Here is a 22,769-nt window from a genome sequence, read left to right on the forward strand (position 1 = left end):
CTGAGTACTACAAAAGGAGGAAGGGAGAGCAAAAATCGTATTAATTCCTACTGACTTATTTTCACACTACTCTTGAATGAAAAAGTTCACACCACAGAGAAACACAAATACACAAGTCAAGTTGAGAAGGAACTCGATACTTGCTTTTTTGCAAGTATTACACCAGAGGACATCTAATTAGGCTAACCACAAAATTAATTCATTATGAATAAATTCAGACCTGCTTTCAGAAATAAATTATACCTCAGATAATTACTGTTGAAGACTATCGTTTTCTTAATTGGTGTGTGAATCATCCGAAAACCTGAACTTTCACTTCTTATTATGCTTGTGACTATTTCTAATTTAGCTTCAAACAAATTCTGTACCATAGTAACTTCACGGTAACAAAGTACTTCAAAACCAATTTTGCTCCTAAAGAGACACAAATAAAGGTTTCTAACTGTAAACGTTCTGTGAAGTTTTCGACTTGTCAAGGCTGGGGATAGTTATTCTTCACGCTGAGATTAAGATCACAACCTTCATTTCTGTGTGCCGTGAATTATTTTCATTTGCTGCCGTGACAATGTATCATATATACTCTTCACTCTAACCAGCTGTCTCACAATGAGGATCAGAAAAAAAAAAATCTATCCCTGAAATACTATGAAGTAGACTGACCTGACTTGCCGACTATTTTTCGGAGGGGGAGAAAAGAAAGGGAAGAGAGAGTGGGAGGCCTGGCAGGGTGGTGCCCGACGAGGTGGCCTTCAGAAGCTTTCTCTTACTCACCGGCCAACATCTTTAATTGCGTGAATTTTTTGTATTCAAAAACACACTGAGCACCTTCTCTGGGCCAGATACTTAGGAAACAGAAAAATAAATGAGGCTGTTACTCTCCTGTTCTTCTTATTCCACGCAAATATACTTGGGAAGAACACAATGATTCAGTAATGTATTTGGCACCTACTATGTGCTTGGCATTATGGAAATCTCTGGAGATATAAAAATGGTAAAAGGTGGCTTCAGTCCTCTGGTTCACAGTCTTGTGAAAGAAACAGACCACAAACCCAAATGGTCATAGCATGTAATAGGCGTGTGATAGAGGATTGCAAAAAGCACTGGGGAACACGGGGGCTGGGGTGGGGGAGGGTTGGAGCAACCTAACCATTCCAGAAACCATTGCATCTTTTTGAACAAGCAAGAACTTCTATTTTGATCAAGCCACACTACCACATCAGGACTAGAGTGTGAAACGGTGTGACCCAGGACAAACCTGCACCAGGCTGCTCTCTGGAATTGAAGTGATGGTTTTAAAGCTGGTTCTCAGCTTATCCAAGCACACAGGAACGTATTTATCAAAAAGAATCGTTAAATTGGCCTTTTCTGACTGATGACGCCTTCTGTCTATCCAACTGGCCACATACCTGAAAAAGAACACAGAAAAGCTTTTATGGAGCACGGGGCTTGAAAAGCAAAATTCCACCAACTCAAAAGCTTCCCCCTTCAACACAGCTTGGTCCAACACTTCAGGGACACGTTGAGTGGGTTCATTCTATTTTTCAAATGGCAAATATTTTAAAATGACCCTTTAAAAACTTGTTTTAATGGCCATTTTTACCTTAATGAAAAGAATGTAAAAGAAACTCCTAATAGCACTTAGAAACCCAACATAATAGACGATAAGTAGGCCATTACTGAGCATTTATAAGGAAGTACAGTTTGTCATTTCCTAGAGAACTGAAACTATTTTCAGAGGGTAGGCTTTATTTATGAAAACAGCTTGGGATTTTTCTTGATGAAAACTGGCATCAATTACTTAGTAATGAGAAATCAGTTTCAAATAAAAAGGTGAAAATTCCATAGGGGCTATTTCCAAGTCCCTCCTTGTTCACTGGACTGAATGTAACTCTAACCTGATAGCTGATAACGTGGTTCCAGTAAGTGGCTCTAAAATGGTATCTCACACTTGGGTACGTGTATGAATCTGAAGCTTATAAAATGTTACCAATTTTGATACATTCATATCTCTAACATATTAATAAAACACTACTTATCAATAAAATGAAACATGACTTAGTAGCACCCACAGTAGTCTCTGGAAAGAAACTGTATATGACATGACATGAAAAACAACTGCTCAAAGAGTTCTCATCAAATAGGAAGCAGTGATCACAAATACATATAGCTGCCACCAGAGACGCAGTGCGACCAGACCCAGGACAGCTACACCTTGCTTTAAGCAAATCAGATTTCATATTTTTAATATCAGAAGAAATTAAGGCGAGATGATTATCTTAGAAAAGGCTCCCTTTGATATTCAGAAGCCTTCACAATAGGGTTTTATTAAATATTCAACTACCTATATACACTACTGCTAGATTTATAAAATATCTACTGTCAAAACTTTTTCAGGTCCAAGAGGAACGATTTCCAGCTGAAGTCCAGTCGCATGATGGTAACTGAGGGACCACTTCTGGTGCTCCACGAGTTGCATCCAGTGGGCGCCATGGAACAATGGAATGCAGGTGTTAGGTAGTGGGAATGAAGGCATGAAAGCCACACCTACCCCTCAGCTACTCAGTTTACTCTTCATAAGCCGGCAGAAGTGGAATCTTAGTATCCAGAGCTTATTGCGGGGAGCGGGGGGCAGGGGAGAGAACCATTTAGGGAGACGGAGCTCTAAGACTCTAAGACTGCTTGGGTCTTTATCCACTTTTTAACTCTGTTACCTTGGGCAAATCAGTTAACCTCTCTGTGCCTTAAGTTTCTCATCTGTCGATGGAGATGATAATGAAATGCACTTCCTAGGGTTGTTCTGAGCAGCAAACGAGTTCTCATGTATTAAGCGCTTACATTAACACCTGGCATATAACAAATTCTCCATCAGTGCTACTCATTAGCACAGAGTTGGTGGATTTGGGAGAACTGGGAGAAGTGGGTTCAGATCCTGGCTCTGCCTCTCTGATCATCTCCTAAAGACAGTATGTTCCGTAGGGCTTAAGAGTTGGTAGGCAGTGCCCTGATGCATGGAACAAATTCTACCCCTACTCTCCACCCCTGTCTTTGGTCTCTGTGGGGTCAGAAGGCCGTGCAGGGATAACTAGGAGCTGCAGTGTCAACACAGCCCCAAGAGGGGGAAGTGGTCTTTGCACTTAGGGGACATGTAATAGCTACTTCATTGACCCACGTCGGCAGTAGCCAAAGTCTCAAAGGGAGAGCAGACCAGGCCCACGAGCAAATGATGCTGTTATACCAATTACGTCCACAAATAAGAAAGTGAGTTCAATCAAACCAGGAGACGTGGTAAGAGCTGATCCCGACCGGGGGGAAAAAAAACAACAAATCAAAATGACCTCTGCTAGAGGTCAACCACACCACACAGTATTGGGAGTAAAAAAAAAAAAAAAAAAAAAAGTCTGTATTGTTAAATATGGACAGTTTTAAATTTCATGTATAAATGACTGCTAAATTTAGTAAACATTAAAAGACAGCAAATTATCTTCAGCAATGGCAAAAACTGAAGCTATATTTTTGTATTGTTGGCAATTCCTTTCACCTTACTTCGTATAAAAGTTTCTCATGATTTTTAAAAGATGCTGTAGATTTGAACATGGCCAAATGAAACACACTGCTATCATACAACATATAAGTGAAAATATCATACTTATTTATTCCTTACCTACATAAGTGATCACCCACATTGCTGCCCCTGCCTCAGGAAATAGCTACATTATGATGCCTTAATGCATCATCTTAATGCCAACGTCTAGGTCACTAACAGAGAATCTTTGGCTCATCAGTGCTTGCAAATATATTCCATATAAGCAGCTGTGTTGCTCTTCTTCCTTCTCCAGAACTGCTATAGGCACATCACAGGAAGTCTAAAGCCCAGCAGTTTAGAAACTATATAGGTAGCCAAAGTCTTCAGGCTTCTGAAGACTTTTTTTTATTTATTACTCTGTAGTCTGGGGTTGGAATCCTGTCATACAGGATAGCAGGAATTCATCAGAATTCTCCATAGTTTGCCCCTCACAGCTACAGATGGGTTTTCTATTATTCAGAGTGGCCTGGAAAATAGCAGAAGTTCAAAGGACCCACAGATCAGGAGTGTACATTGATGATTTCTGAATCTGTATGTTTACACATTTAAACAATATCCAAAGATGAAAGGATGGGATTGCAGGGGTAGAAGACAACAAGCTTATCCAATGCAGGTGAGAGAATGAGTGAGACAAAGGCAAAAGAATATTTTCAGCTAAATTATTACAGAAATACAAATCAAAACTACAATGAGGTACCACCTCACACTGGTCAGAATGGCCATAATTAAAAAGTCTACAAGTAATAAATGTTGGCTAGGATAGGGAGAAAAGGGAACCCTCCTACACTGTTGGTGGGGATGTAAATTGGTACAGCCACTATGGAAAACAGTATGGAGATTTCTCAAAAAAACTAAAAATAGAATTGCCATATGATCCAGCAATCCCACTCCTGGGCATATATCAGGAGAAAAATAAAATTCGAAAAAAGACATGCACCCCTGTGTTCATAGCAGCACTATTCACAATAGCCAAGACATGGAAACAACCTAAATGTCCATTGACAGGTGAATGGATAAAGAAGACACGGTATATATATACAGTGGAATATTACTCAGCTGTTAAAACCAAGAAAGAAAGAAATAATGCCATTTGCAGCAGCAACATGGATGGACCTAGAGATTATTATACTAAGTGAAGTCAGTCAGAAAGAGAGACAAATACCATATGATATCACTTATATGTGGAATATAAAATATGACACAAATGAACTTATCTATCAATACAAAATAGAAACAGACTCATAGACACAGAGAACAGACTTGTGGTTGCCATGGGGGAGGGATGGATTGGGAGTTTGGGATTGGCAGAGGCAAACTAATACATATATATGTATAACTTAATCACTTTGCTGTATGCCTGAAACTAACACAACATTGTAAATCAACTACACTTCAATAAAGTCAATTTTTTAAATAGGAGTATTTTCAGCTAAAGTAATAGAGGAAAAAGTATGATCTCAAGTTGTGGCTACCAAAAGTTATCTTCCAGGAATCAGACAAAATTCCAGAAATACTCCTGTGTTTTCCTATCATTATGTACAAGCCATGCGATACACAGTTTGGTAGATCTCATTTTCAGTTATGCTCACCTTAAATAATTTTAATAATTTAAATAATTATAAATGAATTTAATTCATTACCTGTTTGTTTTTCCCTTTCCGTGCATTTTATTCTTTTCTACTAGAAAAACTTCTCACTGATCATAATCTTCAGAAACTTTCTTCTAACTCCTGCTTTCTCTATTATCTCAAGATCTCAACAGACATATGAACTGTCTAGGATTCTTCCAGTAAACTTACTTAGAACTCAGAATTAAAATAGTATTTGATTTCTAGAGCTAGTCACATAATGATGTGATTTTAAGGATGTTGTTTGACCTCATACCTGTAAAATGTGGACATAAAATTATGCTTTTAAATAGCTCAGTGAATTTTAACAAAAATATTCCAGGTAGCTTAAGCAGTAATGGCACTCTATTTAGTCCCACAGAGATACTGTGAACCCCACAGAGATACTATGAACACAGTATTTCATAATCTCTTCTATCCAAAATATCTTATCAGTTCCCATAATATGAATTAAGAAAATATATTTCCTAACTCTGTTCACTGAAGGGTCTAGAAGCAATGACATACCAGTGGCAATGAGCCCTCCTAGCATCCTTATCTTGGATTCTAAATACCACTCCTTATACAAAAAGCAGTCACTTCCAGCTCCTTAGAGAAATGGGTGAAAGAAGCGTAGGGGAAGTAAAGTCTGAGATGAGCCAGAAGCATCTGCGTTAGCCAGAAAGCAAAGTGCTCAAAGACTTAGGAGAACAAGTACAAAAGAACATGGAAGGGGCTGGCTTGAAGGGGGTCCTGCTGGCAAAATTTAGGGCAACTTGAGCATGCAAAAGAATACTGTTGGCAATGAATCATAACCCACTGAACTAAGAGAAAAGAAGCCATGAATAGAAAATGACACTCCTCAAAAAGAAAAAAGGAAGGGGGGAGAGTGAAAGAGAGAGAGTGAAAGGAAGGAAGGGAGGAAGGAGAGTAGAAGGGAAGAAGAGAAAAAGTTCTTTACTAAAAATGTCACCTAATATATGGAGACAGAAGGGTTGACCCACTTTGTAACCACCAATGGGTTATTCTTCGAAATGTCTGGCTTGTTCTCTTCAAAACTGTAAATGTCATGAAAGAAAAAGGTGGGTGGATATTTTAGATTAAAGGAGAAAACAGAGATAAGTAGATGCAATGCATGGTCCTTGTTTTGATGCTGGATTTTTTTAAAAAGCTACAGAGGAAATTCCCAGGGTAGCTGGGAAATTTTGAAACATTACTGTTTGTTTTGATAGTATTATATAAAAGATGAATTTCTTAGGTATGTTAATTGAATTATGTTCATATAGGAGAATACCCTAGTTCTTAGGAGAGAGATGCTGAAGTACTTAGGGATGAACTGTCAATGTCTCCAACTTACTTTCAGATAATTCAGCAAAAATAAACAAAAGTAGAAAATATAGGGGACCACCCTGGTGGCGCAGTGGATAAGGCTCTGTGCTTTCAACGCAGGGGGCCCGGGTTCGATCCCTGGCCAGGGAACTAGATGCCACACGCATGCCGCAACCAAGAGTTCACATGCCACGACTAAGGAGCCCACTTGCTGCAACTAAGGAGCCCGCGAGCCACAGCTAAGACCCGGTGCAACCAAATAAATAAATAAATATAAAAAAAATAAAATATATGTCTCTCTCTGCCTGTGAGAGGGAGTGTATGTACAGCCAAAGGAAAGTAAGTTGGGCAAAACCGTAAAAATTGATGACTGCAGGAAAAGAGTGCATAGTTGTACAATGTACTACCTACCACCTTTTCAATTTTTCTATATTTTTGAACACTTTCGAATTAAAAAGTCGGGGAAGATTGAGACAGATACTGGTTTGGGAAATTAGATTGATAACTACATTGATCTCAGAAGGTGATTAGGGATTAAATGAGTCAATACATGTAAAGCTATCACATTTTTAATATTATGACATTGAAGTAAGGTAATAAATTATCCAATAAATATGGAGTTAAAAATATACGACCCCCAACTTGAAATAGCCACTTTTTGGTAGTTCATGGAAAGTTTCTGGCAGTAGGAGGTAAAAATATAAAAATATCCTTTACAGAAGATTCCCATTATTTTGGATAATGACCTGGATGGACCCTTTGGTCACACATATGAAAATTAAAACCTACCCATTGATCTTAAATTTTAAAAAACCTCCATGAAAATAAAATCTAATGGTGAAGAGGGGTTTAACTTTCTCAAGAATGTAAACTGGGTGACTCTTTTGCCAAACTGTGACCTTTGACTTACGAGATAAAAGTCTTTCTTTAAATGGGGATTTAGACCGCTTTTGTTAGCACAAATCTCCATATGTTATTAAAACTGAAAACTGAACTACAGAGACCTTGGGAACTGTGAGATTCACTCCTGAAATCAGACCACACCAGTGGGGGTGAGGGGTACAAGACTGCCTCTGGTCTCTATATGGGGGAGTCAAGGGGCACTGGAGATTCTCCGTCAGCTAGCCCCCGATCAACAGAAGCATCCTAGGAGATAGTCAAAATCCTAGCTGGGGAAAGGAGCTATTAGCTCAAGAAGAACTCTCCATTTTAGACTTTTAAAAATCACTCCCTCCCCTAGCCAATGAAGGTTTACCTTCACAGAAACCTGGCTATGGCTCTACTTGGCTGCTGAGCTAGAGGATGAGACTTTTGGTAAATAAATCAGTACACAGAAAAGTAGCCTGGAGGAGTGCATGAGTCAGGCATCTGGCAGGGAACAGAGGTCATCCTCAAATTAGGATAAGAGAGAAGGATCAATAAAAGGACTATTGGCAAAGGTGTGGGCGGAAGCAGGGAAAATGGACAGTAGAGTGCCACGTCATGGGGTGATGGCTGAGAAACGGTCAGAGCACCCGCGGCCGCAGGGACAAGAGAATGAAGGGCTATCAGAACCTGGAAGCAAAGAATCTCATGGAGAGATTTACGAGGACCTGCTGATGAAGGTCACGGTCATCCTGATGTGCTCCTGCAGGGAGGGAGCCAAGGGAATGAATAGCCTGACTTCACTCTCCTTTCTCCCTCTCATTTCCTGCCAGGGCTCCTCATTGGCCAAACCAACCAGAAGCCAGAGGGCAAGGAGCCCAATGATGTGGTCCACACAGGATGGCCGCTGGGGGCACAGAACAGGGTGGAGGGGTAAAGAGAAGATATCTGACACAAGAAGCATGCCAGGTACCAGCACGTGTTCATGTGCAGAGCTCAGATGTTTCTACAGCACATAGTGGGAATATGAGAGGGGGTGACAAGGGACCACCAGAATGAATTATGGAAAGTGTAAGCATTTGAAGAGTAAGCAAGTGGGCACAATAAACTTGTTCTAAATCAAAGCATCACCACTGTTCATGTATGCATATTATGTGTATACATACAAACACACAAATGTTCACTAAATGATATACTTCTATCTATGTGCTCCATACGAGCTATTATTATTACTTATTCACTTAGTCAACAAATATATGTCTTAACATGTGCAAGGTGTGAACAGGGCAATGTCCAAATAAAAATGACAACTGCATACAGGTGCTAATTTAATGATTTTTAAATTAGCTTAATTAACTTTAAATTTAATTGCTAACATTTTCTTCAAATAATCAAATACATTTTTAGCATTCTTAGAAACCTAAGATTAAAGAAAGAAATGTTCACAAAAACAACAAAGAACCCAAACAACTAGATTAAAAAATAGGCAAAGGACTGAAATGGGCATTTCTCTAAAGAAAATATACAAATGGCCAATAAACACATGAAAAGATGCTCAAATGATTAATCATTAGAAAAATGTAAGTCAAAACTGGAATGAGATACCATTCCACACCCATTAGGATGGTTATTATAAAAAATAGAGAAAATAACAAGTATTGGTGGGGTCATGCAGAAGTTGGAACTCTTGTGCTCTACTGATGGGAATGTAAAATGGAGTAGCTACTAATGGAAAACAGTATGGTGGTTCCTCAAAAAATTTGAAACAGAATTACCATAAGACCTAGCCATTCCGCTTGTACATATATGTACCAAAAATAATTGAAAGCTGGGACTCAAAGAGATTATGCCCGTGTTCACAGAAGTATTATTTTCAACAGTCAAAAGGGAGAAGCAGCCCAAGTATCTACAGAAGGATGAATGGATAAACAATAGGAGATATATATATCTCTACCCAATGAAATATCATTCAGCTATGAAAAGGAAGGACATTCCGGCACCTGCTGTAACATGCATGAACTTTGAAGACATTATGCTCAGTGAAATAAGCCCAGCACAAAAAGACAATTACTATATGATTCAATTTATAAGAAGCACCTAGAGTATTCAAATTCATAGAGAGAAAGTAGAAAGGAGGTGGGGATGCTGGGAGGGCTACTGCTTAGTGCATATGGGGCTTCAGTTTGGGAAGATGCAAAAGGTTCTGGAGATGGATGGTAATGATGGTTGTACAACAACGTGAGTGTACTCAATGCCACTGAACTTTACACTTAAAAATGGTTAAAATGGTAAATTCGATATTCATGTATATTTTACCACAATTAAAATAAAAACTATACTCACGGATTCCAGCCTAAATCTTGTGGGTTCACGTATAGAATACCAGCCCTGGAAACAGTAGCTGGGGTTGCTGTCCTTAAGTGATGAACCTCGAAGAGCAGCCTCATAGAGGGAGTGAGAGCTATGCGTTCATTGCTGGCCAAGGTCAGCACCTGGACAGAGCAGCACAGCACAAAAGTGGCCATTTCATTAGGCAGCAAAGGCAAGGCTGCTAACTTTCCAAAACAGCACAAAGTCCTTCCCCCAGGAGAAGTGCCAAAGGCTATGAGCTCACTGCCTGAGTTAGAAATTCAGTCTGAATATATATAGGATGGATAAACAACAAGGTCGTACTGGATATCACAGGGAACTATATTCAGTATCCCGTGATAAACCATCATGGAAAAGAATGTGTATATATATATATATATATGCATAACTGACTTTGCTGTACAGCAGTAATTAACACAACATTGTAACTCAACTATCCTTCCCTTTAAAAAATGTTGTTTGTTTCAAAAACAAAATCAAATAAAAAACAAACAAACAATGAAATGCAGTCTGAATAAAGATCTCAGTTCATCCTCAGGGGAGCTCGCTGACCCCTGAGGAACAAACTTACCAACATGGACTCACTCATGCCAACCTTTAAATAACTGTGGTAATTATTACTAAATATAAGACCCTTGTTTTAAGAGTTGATTACATAAAAAAGCCTGAATGCCATAAAAAATAAACTTTATTTAGAATTTTAAATTGTCCTATAGAAACTCATGCAAGTATAAGGTTCTTAGACCTGTATTTTATCATAGACAATGTCTTGGTTCAGAAAACAGTAATTACTCTTAGGTTAAGGGGGTTACTACTACTATTCTATAGCAATGACAATTAATGATTTCTTTCTCCTGACTCTAACAGTAGACCTTGTGTTGCTTCAATGGTGTCTCACAGACCTGTACCTTCACCTTTTGTTTTTTGCTGGAAATTCTGGATTAACCATGGCAAAATGCTTAGGAATGCATACTCAAATCTGTAGCCATAGGAACTACTTAATTTCAAGAGCTAAATTTAGCCAATTAACATAGGGCACAAACTCATTCTTTTATTATCCAAGTAGTCCATACTTAAAGAGAAGATATAATAATAATTTACGCCTAGCTCTTAGAAAATGGTAAGATGTGGATGAACTAAATCCTTGGATACATATCTAACTCTCTTTAAAGATGGTTAAATTTATAGGCAAGAAAAAATGTATTCCCTTAAATTCTTTAATAGTGAAATTAAGAGAATTCCCAGGAAGGTGCCACATCAAGATAGTAATTACATAAAGAATATCAGGTTAATGCCTGAAACTGGTATTAAAGTCAACAAGTGAATGGAACTCAGTACACTCCAGGTGTTACATTTAAGGTTTAGCACTGAGGTATTACTCACCTTGTTATCGTCCATGACAGTATTTAGTGATTCAATCCACATGGGATCAATATCGCCATCCAGCACTATCCATTTTGGTCCATCATGCCTAAGATTTGCTTGTTCTCGCAGAATGGATGAGAATAGACCTATAAGTTAAGAGTAAGCAATCCTAATGTATAATGGAGTTGAGTGCTATTTATTTCTAAAATAAATTTGTCTTGTTTTTACTGGGAGCTCTTTTATTCAGTAAGTAAATTTGCTATAAGTTTGCCACCTCTTTCAGGTGGGCAAGCAGCACTACTTTTTGAGCTATCCCTGAGATCTAGACCAATGGGCAAGTTTTACTTCCATGAGAAGGTTCCTTAACTTCTCAGACTGAGCAACCCCAAATGTCAAATAAAGATGATAGTACCTTCCTTGAAGAACACCTGTGGAGATTTATAGCAGGTGACATACATGAAACTCAAAACTTACACCAAATGAAAATATTAACCTTTTTCATGCACATATATTCAGTATCTATTTTAGGCCAAATGCTAATTTATTCCACCTTTCTCCATTTTTCTATAACATTATTCAAGAGAGATCATTATAAAGCTAAAGTATTCAGAAGTGCAATACATTTCTTTGGGAAATGTGTTCACTGGCATTATAATAAGTTATCATTATCTCACAAGATGTAAAGATAGAAACATTTAAAATCCAGAGTCCTTTTTGCTAAGTATTATGCGTGTTTCATTGCACATTTAATAGTTGCTGACTGTTCAAAACTCAAGTATATAATACTATGGTGAAAAAAACTGTTTAGAGGCAGGTATGTGGAAGGTTTTGCTTCCTCTGTGAAGCATTTTGTGCAAAGATAAGTGATAGCCTATAGTAGAACCTGCTACCATAATTCATAAAAAAGCCAGCAACCTTTTCTAATGGACACTAATTTGAAAGGCTTCTACATATTTTCAGCATAAACGTATATTATACCCTTTCTGCCACAGTCTTTAAAAAAAAAAAAAAGAAAGCCTAAGAGAGCAAATTTTGACTGTCCCACAGATTAAGGAAGCAGGGTGTACATGATACTAGGATGGAGAATGACGAGGTCTGCTCCTTTGATAGGGTCACCAGGGAAGTCTTCTCTGATGCGATATTTGACCAGACATTCCAGTAACATAAGGGAGCAAGCCATGCAGGTATCTCCAGTGTTGCAGATGGTGGGAATACCAAGTGCAAAGGCCCGTGACAGGAAGATGCTTGGCGGGTTCAGAGAAGAGCAAGGAGGCCCGAGTGTACGTGCAAGTGAAAGGCAGAGAATAGGAAATGAGATCAGAGATGGGGAAGAGGGACTCAATCACATAGAACCTTGCAGGCTTTGGATAAAGGTTGGATTCTAACGGTGATGAAACACACTGGAAACTGCAAGCAGAGAACTAACATTCTGAAGACCGCCCTCTGTCTGCTGCATGGAAAATGAATTAACGGAGACCCGTGAGGTGCGACACCGCAAATACAGGCAAGAGGTGCTGGTGGCTTGGACTCATGTGGGAGCTGCAGAGAAGGTGAGAAGTACTGGAATACAATACGCATGTTAAAGGTAAGCAAGGCCTATAGGGTTTGCTGTGAGGTTAAATGTAGGGTGTGAATGTGGGAAAGGACTCAAGGATGATGTCTAGATTAGTGCGTTTACGGAAATGAGAATGTTAAAAGTGATTTTAACAAAGGAATCTGCTTGTCCACAAAAGCTTTCAGGGCAAGAAACATGTCCCACTGACTTTTGCCCTGGAACCTAGAATAGCACATGCCTGAAACTCAGTATCTTGTATCAGGTACTTTATAAATGTTCCCTGAGGCATTGGTGTTGGCTTCTCTGCTGGTTTACAGGGAGCCCTGACATAACTGATGGGGGATAAAATACACAGCTCTGAGCACAAATCTGCTGAATGCTAATCGACCACTTAATCAAATCTAGTTTTAATGTATAGGTTATAAATGCTGTTGTGAGCTGCTGTATTTCCAATAACGCCAACCCATAAACAGTAAATCTACAACCATGACTAAAATTGGCTTGAACTGAGAAATGATTTTCTGGATTAAAAAAAAAAAGAAAATTTTAGCACTTCAAAAGGGGAAATACTACTTGCCATCTTTCCATTCTCGGGTAGCATGATGTATGAAACCAAAGAGTTCATCTGTTGTCACAGCTTTGGGGTTTAAGTCATTCCAAATGGGTTTCTGTTTCATGTTAACATATGTTCGGTTCAGTGTTCTCAAAATCTGAAAAAGAAAGAAGGAAAAACGCTAAGAAAATTAATACTAATGTAAGCCAAATGGGAAGCAAAAGATTTCTGAAGGGTTTTCCTTAGGCATTATATGTTCCTAGATATTCTGTGTATATTGAAAATGGGAAAAAATTTACATGTGCACATTTTCATTCACATCTTGAAAAATTTAATCCCACAATCCCTGAGGATCAGTTCACCTGATTCTGTCAAGAGAAAGCCACTGTCAACTGAGATTTTTAACCATGTGTGCAAAGTAAAGGACTATATGTAAATGTGCTCCTGTACATGTTATTAAAATCCACTCTGCCTGTATTATTTAGATTGTTCTTAAAATTTAGCCTGCATCCAAAGTGCTTAGAGGGTATTAAAACAGACTAATGGACCCGATCTCAGAGTTTCTAATTTAGCAGGTCTTGCGCAGGACTGATTTGAGTTCTAAGAAGGTCCCAGGTGATGTCCAGGATGCTGGTTTAGACATGCTTTGAGACCTAGCTACCTAGAACAATAGTCCTCAAGAGGAGATCATCTTGACTTGGGGGAAGAGGATGTGCTACTGGGCATCTCGTGGGCAGAGGCCAGGGGTGCTGCTCAACATCCTGCAGTGAAAGAGCAGCCCCCAGGACAAAGAGTTATCTGGTACAGATGTCAATAGTGCTGAGGTTGAGAAGCCCTGTTCTAGGTAACTGAGGAAAAGAAGCCTTGGTGATAAGAATTCACAGGATAGGACCTCTCTGGAGGGTCCAGTGGTTAAGACTCTGTGCTTCCACTGCAGGGGCACAGGTTCTATCCCTGGTTGGGGAACTAAGATCCCGCATGCCACGCAGCGTGGCCAATAAGGAAACAAAGATAAAAAATAAATTTAAAAAGTGTAAAAAATTAAATAAAAAGAATTCTCAGGATAGGTGCTTAATACATGTCTATTTAATTAATTGACACTTTAACCCAAATATCCGCCCAACTATCCTTTCTGCTTTCTCTGAAAAGCCATGGCTTTTATTTTAGATATAATCATCCTGATCTCCTCTCACAGGGGTTTAAAGGACTGATAAACAATTGCCAAATACTTTAGAATAATCCGTTGCTAAATAACATGGCCCAAGCTTTGGTGCTCCAGTTCTATAAGCTTAAGCAAAGGTTGAATAGAACGGAATCAATGAAGACTAGATGAAAGAAATTGAATGTCTTAGAAATATTAAGCTTCCATTTTTAGAAACCATTAATCTACTGAAAATTATAGAATTCAATTTTATCCTTCCTTGCACCATGGCTCACATCTGAAAGTTACTTTAACAAAATAATTACAGGTCTATCAGTTATCTACTTTACAATTTCAATGATTACATTTTTCAGTAGAAAAAGCCCTATACAGGGCTTCCTTTTACACGTATTCCACTTTGGGTTCTGACCTAAATATTGGCAAGTTCTATAGACACCCATGCTCTGAAGTCTCATATGCCCACTCTGCTTATTTTTAGTTGCTGGTTACTAAATATGTTTATACCCAAGCACCCTCAGTTAAAATGCATGCAGTTCTGCATATACTGTCTGCCAAGCAAGAAAATAAGTATGTTGCCAGGACTGTCAGTAAGACCAAACAAAATCAAGCAGTGAACTAAAAATGGGGATAATAACACCCATGGCCTATCATCATTGTGCAGAGTAAATCACACATAATGCACCTAGCGGAGTACATAATAAGTACTTCAAAAATGTGGTTTTTGCTTCCTCCCTTTCTTTTCAAGTTTTGTTTTGGCCCTATAGAGGGCTATATTTCTGGGGGAGTATTGAAGAAAACTATTTGGGTTTTTCTTAATGAAATGGGGAGGAGACACTAAGATAACTTGGGAAATATAAGAAAATAGTTTTGATCAATGTGGGTAGGGCCACACCAATCCTATAAGCCAGGTATCTTATTCTAGAGTCTCTCAATATGTTTACTTTGGATAAAAGAATTCAGGTATGTTATTGAAAGATGCATAGAGCAGGATGGCATGCATCTAAGTTAGTGAATAGGATGCTATCTCACATGGAAAGCCCAATCTTCCCTCAGTTTACTTATTTGAATTCAATGTTCTACTAACTCCTCTCTCCCTGCTCCCGGTATAAAGGGAGAGGGTCAAGTGATCAAATAGCAATGTTAGAGTCTCGGATCCTAACCCAAAATTATGAGCAACTTCACTGAAGGGAACTCTCAAATAGAAGTGAATGTAGGTCTCCCACCCCACGCAATTTTGTTCCTTTCACGGCTGGAAGCTAACAGGTGTTGACTATACCTTGCTCTTTCCCGTGCCTGCGTTTCCAACGACAAAGACAGAGTGTCGCAAGGCCAACAGCTCCTCAAGCTGGACCACCTGCAGACCAAACAGCCACACACTAGTTTCCTTTAATGAGTTTGTGATTTAAAAAAAAATCTGCCCATTTTCACCCAGTTCTTTCCTTACAACGTGAGCCAGCCCCCACTGACAGCATTATATTCCCGGAAAGTTAGAAAAGATGACAAGGGCAAAGTATAGTTGCTCCCAGATCTCTCAACGTAGAGTATGGGGATGAGGATGAAGAAAAACCATTACTCGGTGAGTCAGTGACACAGGCAGAAGTGAAGTACAGAGGTACTTGGTACATGGCAGGGGTTAGTTACAAAAATCAATGACTCTTCATGAAGTGTGACCAGAAACAGCATACGGCCAACATCATCTACAACTGACTAATGACTTATATCCTTTGAAATATCTATAACAGATAATCTGTATGTATTTTAACATCCATGTATTCACTACATCCCAAATGAGTGAGCATATGCACAAGCCTTTGATAACTCAGGTGATATCATATGTTTCTCCCCAATTACAAGCATGTGCTAATGACTTTCTTTCCAACTTTCTCTAAGATGGAGAGAAAAGAGAGCAAAATTAATTTTTGGTGCACATCACCAAGAAGAACCAAGGAGTTCTATAAACTAATGAAAAGTCTGCTTACATTGAAAACCATGACTTACCCTCTCTGTGTTTTCACCTTCTCACAGAATGGGACTATATTAGAATGCTTTGGTTAAGAGCATCTTAAGGTCAGTGTAATATGTAAGTTAATGTTTTGGTTGAGTATCACTTAACCACACTTATTGTCAATGCACCTCCCAAGGGCTGCCATGACAAGGAAAGGATCCTTTTACTTTGAGGATGAAGCTTTCCTCGGGCTGCAGGCGGAGCTCCACGGTGGACTGCCTGACCATCTGTTCAAAGTGGGGCACTCTCCTCCGGGGCACATCCAGGGCTGGAAACAGGTCACCAACCAGGCCCAAAAACACAGGGATGTCATCAGTCACTATTTTAGGCATATTGAAGTCCCTTAATGCTCTCATGAGTACCTAGAAAGGAAAAGAGAAAATATTTCATAAAAAAGCCAATACAAGGTCTAACAAACACCTAATTAGCTAAAGATGTAATCATGAGATAGACACTGTTCTCTATTAGAATGGCATTCTATCTACAGGGAGGGTCACTGCTTACAAGGTCATATATCAGAACAGTAGAAAGCTCTGCTGATACCATGGATAACCTCAGACTAAAACCAACAAAGAGGTCCCATTCCTCCCTGGATAATGTCTTGATCTTAAGAAAGGGTCTGAGGTACTTCTCTCTGTAATCTTCAAACTCCAGGATGTAAATTAACCAAGCCCATGAGACTGTTTTGTCCAAAATACTTGAAGAATCTCAGAATGATAAACTCAACTCATTTTTAGTTTCGGTTTTTGTTCTATTTTGGCTGAAAACCAAAGAGGGCTTTAGATTTTAAAAGCAGTAACTTGAACATAAGAATGACTTTTACAGGAAGAGGTAAATGCATGAAATCTTGACCCAATCATGAATTGTGACTCAGAGGAAGAGAGAGAAAGATTGGAAAAGAGAGGTAGAAAATCACATGATAAATATCCCTTAACATGTAAAGAAACTCACAGGAATAGACCTTTTTCAAAATCTCAAGCCATACTGCATCTTCACACAGGCTGTATATCCATTACTCTCACTACTTGTTTAATAGAGAAAAATGCACGATGTGGGTGTTATTGTTTTTCCCCATGAAGGATAGTGGAACATTCCCCTAGTAGCTCTAAATAACCAACTAAATATATCATTGGTGTTAGGTGAGCATCCCCCCATCGCTTTCTTTAAACATATCTCACATCCCATGAAATGGACATACTTTCTTCCATTAGATTATGTCTTCATGGACTTTTTCAGGATTAATATCCCAACTCAATCAGATTTTCTAAATGTTCCTCAGAGAAAATCAAACATTGATTACTAAATTATTTATGATCGCCAAAATACTTTTTGTGGCTGGTATTTCAGAAGCACTTATAAAATCACATTTTCTTTCATATATTCATATCCTTTTACTCAAGAATACTTGTGGTCTTTTATAACATAAGAAATGCCAGTCCTCAAAATATCCTGTATTAAAAATAGATGTGATGCTTTTTAAAAAGTCGTGCTATGTATGACCCACCATCCAGATAGATATACTTTTATTTGTACAAAGCCATTTAGCTATTCACTCAACAAAATCATATTAGCATTGCAGTACCTGATCTTCAGGTCTATTTTTATCTCCTCGTTTCAGGGAGCCAGCTACAACCAAGACAGATTTAATGGCACGAAGTCCCCAATCATAATGATCCTAAAATCAAAACACAGATATATTTTTTCAAAAATTTTATGAGGGAATCAGATTCTCATTCCAGAAGTAAAAGCCAAAAGCTAAAAGAAAGGAGTTCAGATAAATATGTGCCTTAATGCTGTAAAATAATATTCTCCTCCCCTCCTTGAAATTGTAAAAACTGTATCCCTTCAGAGTCCTGCTTCTTTTGCCTGATTCTCCACCTCTGTCAGCAAATCTCTTCTTTCCATAGCGTTTAGTTGCAGTATTTGCCCAAGGCTGCATCCGCCTTCCTCCCTCTGTTCTCTCAGTAAGCCTGCCAACTCAGGGCTTCAATTACTCCAGTGTTTTCACTTCCAACCACAAGCACACTCCTCTTGTTCTCCACCGGCAGCCCTGCTATTCCATGCATTCCCAGCCCTGGATCTCTAATTTCCCTCATTACTCTTTTTTTAAATTTTATTTTTAATTTTTATTGGAGTATAGTTGATTTACAATGTTGTGTTAGTTTCAGGTGTACAGCAAAGTGAATCAGTTACACATATACATATATCCACTCTTTTTTAGATTCTTTTCCCATACAGGTCATTACAGAGTATTGAGTAGAGTTGCCTGTGCTATACAGTAGGTCCTTATTAGTTATCTATTTTATATATAGTAGTGTGTATATGTCAATCCCAATCTCTCAATTGATCCCTCCCCCCCCACCCCTTACCCCCTGGTAATGATATCATATGATATTGCTTCTGTGTGGAATCTAAAAAAAGGGTACAAATGAACTTATCTACAAAACAGAAATAGAGTTACAGATGTAGAAAATAATCACTGAACTTTAATAATCCAGTTTTGACTGTATTAAGTGCCAACATCAAGACTGGAGCATCTGAGTGATTAAGAAGTGGAATCTACAAAAAGGGGTACAAATGAACTTATCTACAAAACATAAACAGAGTCACAGATGTAGAAAACAAACTCATGGTTACTGGGGGTAAGCGGGGGAGGGATAAACTGGGAGATTGGGATTGATATATATATTGATACACTACTGTATATAAAATAGATAACTAATAAGGACCTACTGTATAGCACAAGGAACTCTACCCAGTACTCTGTAATGGCCTATATGGGAAAGAATCTAAAAAAGAGTGGATATTTGTATATGTATGACAGGTTCACTTTGCTGTACACTTGAAACTAACACAACATTATAAATCAACTATACCCCAATAAAAATTTTTTAAAAAAGTTCAGTGATTAAACCAATACCTCTTTGAGACTTCCACATTACCCCTACAAAAGATTCCTTCACAGGCTCCGAGCTCCTGGAGCACAAACCCCATGCTGATTTTTTGCCTTCTAGGTCCTAGCACAGCACACAGCACACAGCACAGGGCAGGGGGCTCAAGAAAGATACACTGTATTAGCTGACTGACTGTATGTAACCCACCTTCTCTCCTTTGTCTTCTATCTACAATCCACATAGTAACAACCTTTCTCTCAATGTCTCCCAGCTGTGCGTGTGGGAAAGTCACTTAACCTCTCCAAGCCCTACTATCATCATCTATAAAAAGGTAGATTAAAGTATCCACCCACTTCACAAGGTTGTTGAAGTAAAATGAGTTAATGCTTTGTAAGCAGTGAAGCAACACATATAAATGTATATGCTTTTCAGTACATTAATAGATAATAAAATCAATTTAGTGGGTCTTAACCATCATTTTTTTTTTTTTTTGGGTATACAGTTTTATTAACATTTAAATTTCACCAAGTGTGTGTTTGAGCCATTTGTTCAGACCTTTAAAGACAAAATGGGCAAACAGCTTTAAGGCTGCGGATGTATTAAACACTGCACAATATATTCACCAACTAGACAATCGAAGGGGTATGACTATACCCTTAGGAGCACCAAGCATAGGAACAAGCCCTGGAACTGGAGGACAAACCCGCCCCACCATTCAGGACTGAACAGAGGTCTTTTAACCATCATTTTTGTTGGTACTAAAATAGAACAGAATGGAATGAAAAATGCCAGGGTGCACTGCAAATAAGGGTAAGAAGTGTTTAGTGAAGATTTTTGTTTCAGTTGTGCTTGGGTGCGTGTGTGTATGCATGTATGTGTATATGCATGTATGTGTATATTGAGTCTCAGCAGAGAGGTATTTTTTACTGTGGGTCATGGTAAAAATCATTTGAAAGCCACTGATATACAAAGAAGACTAGGGCTTGAAAGGAGGGAAAGAGAGGGGAAAGACGAGGCCAGGGAGATTGGGGAGGGGCTAAGTCATCGTAGTAACACTATTAAAGGAGAGGATGTACAAAAAGACACATACACCCCAATGTTCACTGCAGCACTCTTTACAATAGCCAAGTCACGGAAGCAACCCAAAGGTCCACTGACAGACGAATGGATAAAGAAGATATGGTACATGCATACAATGGAATACTACTCAGCCATAAAAAAAATGGCATAATGCCATTTGCAGCAATATGAATGGACCTACAGATTATCATTCTAAGTGAAGTCAGATAGAGAAAGACAAATATCGCAGGAGATCACTTATATGTGCAATCTAAAATATGACACAAATAAACTTATTTACAAAACAGAAACAGACTTACAGACATAGAAAACAAACTTATGGTTACCAAAGGGGAAAAGGAGGTGGAGAGGGATAAATTTGGAGTTTGGGATTAGCAAATACAAACTACCATATATCAAACAGATAAACAGCAAGGTCCTACTGTATAGCACAGGGAACTATATTCAATATCCTGTAATAACCGATAAGGGAAAAGAATATGAAAAAGATTATATATGTATGTGTGTGTATATAACAATCACTTTTCTGTACACCAGAAACTAACACAGCATTGTAAATCAACTATACTTCAATTTAAAAAAAAACAAAAAGATGACTTGGTGACGCTCCTAGACATTTAAACAGTGCAAACAACTGCTAACATAATCTTCACCATTTTCATCAGGTTATTCCTTTGGTCAAAAATGTCCACTGATTCTTCTCAAATCCATTCTTACAGCTTAGAAAACTACCAGTGGATTGTGTTCCTAACTCAGCTTTTCTGTCTGGGACAAATTTCTTTCCCCTCATCTCATCTCTGACACTTCTGTTGAGTTGGAGAACCCTTTCCTCATCTACTCTACCCCTCGCACCCTCTCCCTCCTGTAAGTGGTTACAAATGTCCTAGAAAGGGTTAGAAAGGACTGGATTTAAATCTTGCTCCTACCACTTATTAGTTGGGAACTTTGGATAGGTTATTTACTCAGTTTCCTCACCTGTAAAATGGAACGGATAAGACCAAATTCATAGTATTTTTGTCAAGATAAAAAGCTAACACATGGTCCCTGTTCAGTAAATGTTGGTTCCTTTCCTCCTTGAAACTATGATAATCTTTTCATCCTCCATTTCCTTCTAATTTTTATTGCATGTAAACTAAATCTCCTACATAGGTTCTTTGAAGTCAGAAATCTAAGTGTCTGCTTCATTTGTTCTGTGTTTACCCCGTTCATCGTTGTCAGCAATAACTATATTACTTGAATACAGTAAATGCTTACTAAATGTTTAAGTATTAGTACTGGGAATGGGGTATGGTTGCAACTCCATGTATCCTGGGTCCAGTAACACTTTTTTCTTCTGACGTTTTCCCATTATAAAATTAAAAGGGGCTCATTGAAAAAAGTTAAAAGGATATCACAAACAAGAATAAGGAAAAAAAATTTTAAATACTCACAATCTTAGTACCCAGAAACAAATGTTAAAAATCACAATGTATTTTCCAGTCACTTTATATGTATATAAAACACACAGTGTAATATAAAATATATTGAATAAAACACATGCAAATTGTAGATCACATCAACAGCTCGCTGTACTGTTTTTTTTGCATATAACACTGTCACAAGCATTTTTCCACATTATCAAATTCGATATGTTTTACCCCAGAATGTAAATTCACAGTTGTTAAAATGACAAGATGAATTTGCCTCTCAGATTCCAAATTTCACCCCAACAAAGGGTAATTTAAAATGAGTACATTCGGAAGTACAGGTAACTGAGTGGTTCTTGCTGTGATATTTTAATACTTTCATCCTGGAACAACTGCAAAATAATGTCACCAGGAATTAACAAGAGGTCACCAGAAGAATGAAGTCAAAGGTGACCACAAAGCTAAATTTAAAAACAGTGATGCTGATATAGATGGCATTTTTGTGGCCCACCAGCAGCTTCAATGAAACAGCAAGAAGGTAGTGACTGGAGAGTAATGCATTTATTAATTTGGCCCATTTCAGAAACAAAGGAAGTGCAGAGCAAAAATAAACACAAACAGAAACGCCAAGTCTACCTTCAAATAAAGAATTACCAACAACACGAGAAAATCTTTCATTTAGCATTTCTCAAGGGTTCTTCAGAAAATCAGCTTTCCCTGGCTCTTATGAACACTCCTGCCATCTCTCCCTGGAAAATAATATTCCCTCCAGAAAAGGGAGGCCTCATAAAATTCATATCTAATTACAGCAGTGATAATATTTAAAGAAAATCACATAGCCCATTGATAAAAGCTGTATTAAGTATAAATAAAGCCTTCAACTTAAAATGTCTCAAGTTGTTTTTTTTTGTTTTTTTTTTTAACAACCTTTATATGTGCTCTACATTATTGGCTCCAAGTTGAAGATGAGGAAATTGAGGCACTTAGGGACTAAAG

The 22,769-nt window shown here is 38.3% G+C and overlaps 1 protein-coding gene across 1 annotated transcript in view; it reads right to left on the reverse strand.

Moving 5' to 3' along the window:
* The window catches only part of DNAH11 (dynein axonemal heavy chain 11), a 312,569-nt gene that overhangs the window by 152,206 nt on the left and 137,594 nt on the right, over nt 1-22,769 (reverse strand). Inside the window, exons 37-43 of the mRNA XM_082472819.1 lie at nt 17,976-18,068; nt 16,561-16,755; nt 15,665-15,742; nt 13,251-13,383; nt 11,137-11,264; nt 9,727-9,875; nt 1,256-1,406 (exon numbers count right to left, since the gene is read on the reverse strand). Of these exons, the coding sequence (XP_082328945.1) occupies nt 1,256-1,406; nt 9,727-9,875; nt 11,137-11,264; nt 13,251-13,383; nt 15,665-15,742; nt 16,561-16,755; nt 17,976-18,068 (927 nt within the window). The remainder of the gene's footprint in view (nt 1-1,255; nt 1,407-9,726; nt 9,876-11,136; nt 11,265-13,250; nt 13,384-15,664; nt 15,743-16,560; nt 16,756-17,975; nt 18,069-22,769) is intronic.

This window comes from Balaenoptera physalus (assembly GCF_965194825.1).
Source record: "Balaenoptera physalus genome assembly, chromosome: 8".
Lineage (NCBI taxonomy): Eukaryota > Metazoa > Chordata > Mammalia > Artiodactyla > Balaenopteridae > Balaenoptera > Balaenoptera physalus.